General features: G+C 53.6%; 1 protein-coding gene across 1 annotated transcript; it reads right to left on the bottom strand.

Moving 5' to 3' along the window:
* Positions 1-2451: 2451 nt before the first annotated feature.
* Positions 2452-7964, bottom strand: ORAI3 (ORAI calcium release-activated calcium modulator 3). The gene is made up of 2 exons (XM_039247957.1): positions 7515-7964; positions 2452-3915 (listed from the first exon to the last, which is right to left on the bottom strand). The coding sequence occupies exons 1-2, from the start codon at positions 7740-7742 to the stop codon at positions 3256-3258; spliced, it is 888 nt and encodes a 295-aa protein (XP_039103888.1). The 5' UTR covers positions 7743-7964; the 3' UTR covers positions 2452-3255.
* Positions 7965-8782: the final 818 nt, after the last annotated feature.

Genomic DNA, 8782 nt, shown 5'->3' with positions numbered 1-8782 from the left:
GCCGCATTCCCCGGAGAGTGGGCTTCACCACGACTACCCAGCTGCTCCGGCTTGGGGTCCTTGACGAATCGGCGGCGACGAAAGTAGCGACTAATCCCTGAGGAAAAGGGGGCGGGGCGGAGGGGAGGAGGCCAGCCCGAGCTGGGGAGATTTGAGTGGCGCGTTGAACAGGCGCAGATTCGTCAGGCGGGCGGGGCGAATCGGTGGATGGGATGCGCGCTCCTTTGCTCTTCTTTCCTGCCCCTTCCTTGTGCGGCCAAAGGCATGAAGGGCTGCAGATTCGCCACAGGTCCTGTGGTCCTGGCCTCAGCTGTCGTCTCCCTTCACCCGCCTTGGTGGAGTCAAGAAAATAATGCCTGGTTAGCCAAGCCCCGTTGGCAGAGTTGGCCACTTTTCCCGGATCTTTCTTACTAGCGGAGCTTAGGGGATGCCCAATTCCGACCCCTGGGAAATGGCTACGGCCCAGAGCTGCTCTCGGAATCCGATGAGAATTTCCAGCCGAGTATAGAGAGGCCCAGGTAATTCTGATGGCGGGCCTACCGAATCTGCGGATTCTCCTGTGGGCGGGGCCAACGCGCGGCGCGCAGAGGGCGTGGCCAGGGCGTGTAAAGCCCGGCGTAGCGGGGGCGCTTCCTGTAGGACCCACCGAAACGGTGCGGGCTGGGAGGGGCGCCCAGGAGGTGGAAAAATACAACTAACAGCGGTGACTCAGGCTGTTTGCCTGGCGTCGCACCCAATACCGGGAATGCTTTCCTCTCTCTGTCCCCCTAGCTGTTTAAGATGCCCATTTGACAGATTGGGAGACTGAGGCAGAAGGTGCCGCATTTTACCTATAATCGAGCCACCATTCGTAATTAAATTGGAGGCTACCTCAAAGTTCTGTGAAAAGCCTTGGGAAGGGGGGCCAAAGGCCTTAGAACGGGTCTTGTGAAAAATAAACTAGTACCTACGGGGGCTAGGCTGGGCTAGTCGATTCTCCAAGCACCTTGCTCCCAGTGCCCCCAGCTTTCAGCCGGGGCGAGGGGCTATGCTTCCGTGATCCCACCGCTGGAGGGCAGCACCATCCCAGGCGTTAAGGTCGCCGAGGCTGGGTACCCTTTTCTTTAGCGTGGACGCAGGGCATCCTGGTTTCTGGGTAACTGCACTCCCAGAAGGCCCCTCTGCTTGAGCTGAGGATGCTTTAGGTTTCAGACTTCTCTACCTACATTAGTCCCCTGTGTGACCTTGGGCAAGCCATTGACCTCTCAAAATTTAAGATTCTTTCTCTGAAAAATGGATGTTCATTCCTGTCTCTCAGGACTGTTACAGGAGTCAGAACAGTACAGGAGGGGCACCTGGGTGGCTCAGTCAGTTAAGCTTCTGACATCTGCTCAGGTCATGATCTTGCTGTTCATGAGTTTGAGCCCTGCATAGGGCTCTCTGCTGTCAGCGTGGAGCCTGCTTTGGCCTCTGTCCAGCTTTCTCTCTGCCCCTCCCCTAGCTCATGCTAGCGCTCTCAAAATTAAACATTAAACAAACAAACAAACAAACAAAAAACAGTGCAGGAAAGGCCTCTGAGGCCTAGTTCATACAAATTCACAGTTTTAAGTAATAGAAAAAGAGAAAAGAGGGACTTGACCAAGGTCTCCTGCTAATACAGGAGCAAGGGTTAGAGTCCCTTAAATTTCTGAGGAAAATTAGGCTTACATGAAAGCCTAATTTTTACATGAAAACACTGGTGATGAGAGCAGATTCTCTTGCCCCAGTTGAAAGGTATTGATTGGCTTCTTTTCTCATATGACACAGGAGATTTCCCACGTTATGGTAAAGGTAGTCCAGGTTTTCACTGGTTTTGGGGCAAGATCATCTACTTTGTCAGACCTGTTTCCTTATCTCTGAAATGGAAATGGTGAAGACTTGTCTCTTGAGGTCGTTGTGAGGGTTAAATGAGATAACCTTGCTCCTAGTATGCAGTAGTCACTCAAGAAAGAAACTTACACCAAAAGAAACTTACTCTAAATCATCAATGGAAGAGATGGAGACTCAGGAAAAAAGTGCAAAAAGTTTTAGCCTTGGAATAACTCAGTCTCCAGTCAGAAGTTACTTGCCCCTGTCAGCACCAGAAGGGGATCGTATCTGGAACCATTCTTCCCCCACTCCCAGGTACACTTGCTTCCACCTTAAGAATAAGTCACCTGATGGGGCGCCTGGGTGGCTTAGTTAAGCGTCCGACTTTCGCTTAGGTCATGATCTCACGGTTCGTGGGTTCGAGCCCCGTGTCGGGCTCTGTGCTGACTGCCAGCTCAGAGCCTGGAGCCTGTTTCAGTCTGTGACTCCCTCTCTCTCTCTGACCCTCCCCTGCTCACACTCTCTCTCTATCTCTCCTAGAAATAAAAAAAAAAAAAAAAAAAAGAATAAGTCACCTGATCCCAAGGAGGCCCCCTCTTCACCCCACTCACAGCCACAGGGACATCTGTGAAACACATTTTATTATACAAAACAAGGTGCATCAAAAATTCAGTGTCAGAATAGCTCTGTATTCCAAGGGCTAGTGACTGGACCTTCTCCCTTAAAACCTCTTCACTCTCAATCCTTACTAGAGTCAGGTTGGGCACACAGGCCCTCAGTCTCCAAAGATCTCCAGCCCTGGCCCAGGAGAGTGAGAACCAGACGCAGAAGCTTAAGTGTGGGTCTAGGGCAGTGGGGCAAGCACTTGAACCTCCAAAAATAGAGAGGCTCCTCTTAGGAAAGATTGGACCTATGTCTGGGTTAGAAACACCCAAATCCTCTTCGGCAACTAAAGCAAAAATGTGGAACCCATCAAAATCTGGAGATGGGGAAAAGCTTTTCCAAGATGCCAACCGTAGATTCTACAAAAATAAAGCAAGGGTTCGCTACGTTCTGAGGCGGCTGGGTGGGTGTGTAACCTTCTGACCTCCACATCCTGTACAGGGTTAAGTTGCTTAGGGTCAGCACCAAAGGTCTGACCAGGGTCTCCCTGCCTCCCCTTGAGTCTTGGACTAAAGACCTACTTCCTCCTTTGCTCCTCCCAGCCCAGGTGTAGACAGACTGGGATAGACTGACAGGGAGAATCCCTGGGAATGTAAAAGCTGCCCCAAGGCCCAGCTCAAAAGACCCTGAAAGCAAGAATCTGGTCTCTACCTGGGAGTGGCCACAGGAGTGGCTCCGGGCAGGGGCAGGGAATGGGGTCTGTGGACCTGGGTCCTCTTGCAGACCGGAGGGAGGCAGTGTTTACAGTAGTGGTTAACATCAGCCTCACACAGCCTGCAGCTCCCCCTGCAGGCGACTCAGCTCCTCTAATTCCTGCTTGTGGCGGTCTGTCTTATGTGCCACCAAGGAGCGGTAGAAATGCAGGGCAAAGGCCACGAATACAAGCCCCACAGGTACCATGATTGCTGTGGAGGCCATAGCGGCTTGCCAGCCTGGCCCGTGGGCTCCTCCACCAACACATGCTTGCCGGGGTGGGCAGGCCTCAGATGGCACAGCCTGTGATGGAGCTACAGAAGTAGAGGATGGCTTGGAGGCTGGACTAAGGGAGGTGGTCACTGGTGACAGAGTCCCAGGCACCTGGGAGGCAGGTACCAAAGGGGCTGGTGTGCCCAAGGGTGCCCCAATGGGCACAAACTTGACCCAGCCAACCAGAACAACTTCGGCGAGGAAGAGGAAGGTGCCCAAGGCAGTGGAGAAGCCCCAGGCCAGCTCCACATAGCGGTGGAGTCGCTGGTGTGGAGACTGGTGGACAGAGTTGAGGTTGTGGATGTTGCTAACGGCTTCTATGTGGGGCAGCAGACAGGTGGAGACCATGAGTGCAAAGAGGTGCACAGCGACTAGCACGGTGGTGCAGGCACTAAAGGCCACCAGCAGGCCTGGCGGGTATTCGTGGTTGCTCTCCAGCTGTACCTCCACCATGGCCACCTGTGGGGACAGAATAGAGGGTTTTTTACCTGTTGGTATACATTACCAATGTATCCGTAGGACCTAGAATGGTACCTGGCAGGAAGAAGGTGCTCAGTTTCTGTTGAGTGTGTGAATTGGTACCCTCGGTAAGGCTGTCCTGTACTGGGCTTTGGTTTCTGCACCTGGCTTTCGAGAGGGCTGGATGACACATTCCTGGAAATCTTACCTTGATATGACAGAAGGGCTAAAAAGCAGATTCTGGAGCTGGACCACTTGGGTTCACTCTCAGCTCTACAAGCTGTGGAGTCTTGAGCAAGTGATATAGTTCTGTGCCTTAATTTCCTCATGTGGAAAGTGGGGGTTGATAATACCACCTACCTGCCTTACAGGGCTGTGAAAATTAAATGAGATAATGTACGCCAAGTGGGAAGAATGGTATAAGCTACACAGTAAGTGCTAGGTAAGTGTGTGTTATTATTAGTGTTATTAACGGTTATTAACACTAGTGTTCTTAACACTGATAACAGCGTTATTAACACTAAAGTCTGGGGTGCCTGGGTGGCTCAGTTGGTTAACTGAGCCGACTTTGGCTCAGGCCATGATCTCATGGCTCCTGGATTCAAGCCTTGCATCAGGTTCTGGGCTGACAGCTCAGAGCTTAGAGCCTGCTTCAGATTCTGTGTCTTCCTCTCTCTCTGCACTTCCCTTGCTTGCACTCTCTCCCCCTCTCAAAAAATAAATTAGAAAAAAATTAAAAACATGGGGCACCTGTGTGGCTCAGTCAGTTAAGCATCCGACTTCAGCTCAGGTCATGATCTCACGGTTTGTGGGTTCAAGCCCTGCGTCGGGCTCTGTGCTGACAGCAGCTCAGAGCCGGGAGCCTGCTTCGGATTCTGTATCTCCCTCTCTCTCTGACCCTCCCCTGTTCACACTGCCTCTCTCTCTCTCTCTCTCTCTCTCTCTCTCAGAAATAAATAAAACATTAAAAAAAAATTTTAAATTAAAAACAAAACAAAACAAAACAAACACTGAAATCTAAGGCCAGTGTTTGCAAATTGGCATACCATGAACCCAAGCCAACTTTGCACATATTTTGCTTGGCTCATACATGGTGTTTTTTAAGGAATTAGGTTGCACTTTTAAAACTCTAGAGATTTCAGGGCATCTGGGTGGCTCAGTTAGGCATCCGACTTCAGCTCAGGTCATGATCTCACGGTTTGTGGGTTCAAGCCCTGCGTCGGGCTCTGTGCTGACAGCAGCTCAGAGCCTGGAGCCTGCTTCAGATTTTGTGTCTCCCTCTCTCTCTCTGCCCCTCCTCTGCTCACGCTCTATCTCAAAAATAAACATTAAAAAAAAAAAAAACCTCTAGAGATTTCATATAAATATCCCTATTTCTGGATCCTCTTTGAAAATTTGGAAGATCTGGTTACACTAGCCCCACATTCCTGCATGACAACTATCAGCTGGAAGTGAATCATGACGGCTCGCTTTGGATAAGTCATGGGGTCTCCTGCTATCCACAGTCCCCACACAGCCAACCTGGGGTCCATATTATCTGCCTGTCCTTTGCAAACATTTGCACTGATGATCTTGCTCTAGGCTTGTATAAATTTGGATTCTAGAGCCAGACGACCTAAGTTCAAGTTCTGCCACTTACTTGCTATGGGATCCGGGGCAGATGTCTTAACATCTTTGATCCTGTTTTCACATCTGTAAAATGGCCATAGTAGTGGTACCTACTTCATAGAATAATAAATGATACACGTAAAAGCTCTTAGCACATTGCCTACTACTGCATGACAGTGTAATACAATTTGTATGTTATTCTAACCCAGGCTACCCAGATACCAGAATCTGGATCCTTCCCCATGACTAGTTCTTGCATTAGATTGCTCTGGGGCTGAGGGAAAGAAGAAGGTACAGAGCCTGGAGGATGGTGGTAGGAAGACAAGGCTAAGTATTTTGGGAAATTGGGCCATGGTGAGTGTTAGCAAGTGTTTTCCACGGACAGTGATCTGGGCCAGGTCTAGTCCTGGTTTCTCCCAGAGCCTGACCCAGCCATGCTCTCCCCTGGCAGGACTGAGGCCAGTCTGCCCCCAGAACCTACTCATCTGGTCTTTTGATCCTGCAGAGAAGGTCCTGGTGCTTAAGCTGTCACCTCAGCAACATGCAAGTCCAGCAGCAGGCCGGATTGTCCCCTTGGGAACAGACTGGACCATGGAATGGATGGGGGTGGGGAACCTCCCTCAGCTAGGTCCGGGAAATTGCTTCCTTCCCTCTGCAGTCTGTACAGGAGAAAGGGAGCCACTTCCCTGTCCCTAGCTGACCCCACATCAGGAAAACTGGACTGGCCTATGGATACTGGGCCCCTGTATAGAAAATGATAGAACTTGGATGACCCTTAAGGATAGACTTTTCCTCTCATCACTCAAATAACATAGGCTATGGTAAAGAGAGAGAGGCAGAGACTAACCCAAATCACCTAGTGCTGTGACTCCTCTATCTCCATCTCCATATGATCCTATGAAGACTCTCCTCCAGCTTACTTTCTTCTTCCTGTCATGATGGTGGGGGAATCTCTGGACTAACGGAGTCCAGTGATCCTGGGCCCTAGTTCATTCTGTATCCTTCATCTGCTGAGTACTCTTGGCAGAGGCACTGCCCCATTCGGGACCCTGGCTTCCATGCCTCTCCAATTAACAGACAGGCTGAGCCATCTCGGAGGAGTGTCTTGCTCCGACATGCTGGGATCTAGAGTTTGATGCCAAGAATCAGCTCATCCTGGGGCGGGTACTTGCAAGCTACAGAGGGCGCACCCTCCATGATCTCACAGTTTCCCACTGGACTACGAGGCAGAGGATGCCTGTCCAGGGTCACACAGCTGGCCGCAGGCTGGGAGGAGCCAGGGTTTGTGTCTGCTGACTCCTCCTGACCCTGAGATTCCCTGGCCCCATTTCCTCCGCTGGCTCTGTTGGCTGATATCATCCTCCCACACCTGCAGTTTATCAGTTCCGAAATCACATATCAGCTTCCTAATCTGCTTCTTTCCCCAGCAGCTTCCTCACAGGCATCCTCTCTGCTCAAAGCTGTCCTGCGTTACACCAAGCACTCTTTGTGATTGCTAGGGACTGGCCGCCCTCCTTGGGACGGGGCCGCTTTCAGTTGGGTGACCATTTTATTCAGTTTATTGTCTTTGACCCTCCCAGCCCTGTTTTCATAGCTTCCACCAAACTCTGATTTGCCTTTGAATCTCTCACGGTAACCTAGTAAGGACTTCTGCCTGGGACCCGTGCTCCTTTGGGACCTCTTTGCCCCACCCCTGCATGTATATTCCGTCTCCCGCATTTGTCTCCCCTCAGGACACCTTCGGGGCTTGTTTATCCTCCCTCTGGCCCGGCTTATGCTCGGAGTCTATTTACATACACACCACACGCACACGCACACGCACACTCAGAATAAAGGACTTGAGTTATCCCTTGGGACCGTATTGGTACTTCTTTACCTCTTAAAAACCCCTTCCTCTGTCCCGTCTCCCGTGGGTACCCGTTTACTTCGTCCACTACCCCATGCCCCCATGTGCCTCACCCCCACCCTGTGCGCCCTTTCCCTCCCCTCACCATGGCGAAGCCCGAGAGCAGGGCAGACGTGCGGCTGGAGGCTTTGAGCTTGGCCCGGCTGAGGTAGAGGCGGCGCCAGCTGAGCGCCCGTAGCGAGTGCTGACTGGCCCCCATGAGGTCCAAGTAGCCCCGGTGCACGAACTCTCGGTACGTGGCCGAGCCCGCGGGGCTCTCGGCCTCCGGGTTCAGCGGGGCCTGTTCGCCCGCGTCCCCCTCGCTGCCCTTCATCCTGGGGGCTGCAGCACTGGGCGGGCTGGGAGGTCACGGGGGCCCCGAGTCGCCCTGGGGGCCCCAGGAGGGCGGGCCCCGGCCGGCAGAAGGCCCCATCCCACGGCGGGGCGAGCGGGGATGCGGGCGGCGGGCTCCCACGAAGAGGCGCCCAGGCGGAGCAGAGAGAGCAGGCGTCTGCAGGGAGACCTCGGGGCCGAAGCGGGACAGCAGAGGCCGAAACCGGAACTGGGACGGAGGCGGAGTCGGGGCGGCCACATGATGGGGTGGAGCCGGGGTCTGTCGGCAACCCCCTGCCACTTCACTATCCTCTAGGCGCCGCAACCCCGAGGGGGAGAACGCCTGGACCCAGCGTGTGACTTGGGGAGTTCCCGAGCCCTGTACCATTGAGGCACACTTGGACACCCTCTAGATGTCCAGACCCCCAATCCCCTCCCCGCCCAAATGGTGAGCTGGAGGAGGATAAACCTATCCACCTTTAGGGACCACAGGACGTCCAGCATCCTCTGTTCCGGGAAGCTTAAAGGATCGTTAGGACTCCCAGATCCATCCAAACAGCCCCCTTCTCCGGGAGGCCCCAAGGGTGAGCACTCCAGTCAGGCCAGCTCTAACCCCACCCCAACGCCAAAGAGACACACACGAACGCGGCAGCACTGGCTGGAAGATTTTGAGTTTTATAGCAAACCGTATTGTACAGACCCGGGGCCCAGGGGCCCAGCCCGGCTGGGACCCCCATTTGCCCCCGCCGGGCTGCCTCCTCCCCCTCCCCCAAGCGGCCCCATCATCAAGCCTTTCGCCATACCCAGAACCCCCTCCCCTCCGGCCTTTGGTCCGCCCAGTCCCTCCCCCCACCCTCGCACCTCCCTGTTACCTGAGGTATGTGGATAGATCCCCCCTCCCCTACATGGTACAACCCGGCTGCCCCGGGAGGCCTAGGCTGAGGGGCGGGACCTGGCCCCAACTCCTCCCCCCTGGCTCCCCAAACCCCGCCCCCGCCCTGGAGGAGGGGCAGGGGAGGGCCAAGAGTCTGTTACTAAGTT

The sequence above is a fragment of the Hyaena hyaena genome, unplaced genomic scaffold (genome assembly GCF_003009895.1).
Source record: "Hyaena hyaena isolate Hyena2069 unplaced genomic scaffold, ASM300989v1 scaffold_306, whole genome shotgun sequence".
Classification (NCBI taxonomy): domain Eukaryota; kingdom Metazoa; phylum Chordata; class Mammalia; order Carnivora; family Hyaenidae; genus Hyaena; species Hyaena hyaena.
Note: the sequence above shows the minus strand (reverse complement) of the source record. Positions and strands in the feature narration are given on the sequence as shown.

What these genes read in the sequence shown, in the direction of transcription:
- ORAI3 (XM_039247957.1), bottom strand. Translation starts at nt 7,742, where the DNA reads ATGAAGGGCAGCGAGGGGGACGCGGGCGAACAGGCCCCGCTGAACCCG. An exon ending in TGCTCTCGGGCTTCGCCATG is followed by an intron (nt 3,916 to 7,514) that starts GTGAGGGGAGGG and finishes CTGTCCCCACAG; the next exon opens with GTGGCCATGGTGGAGGTACA.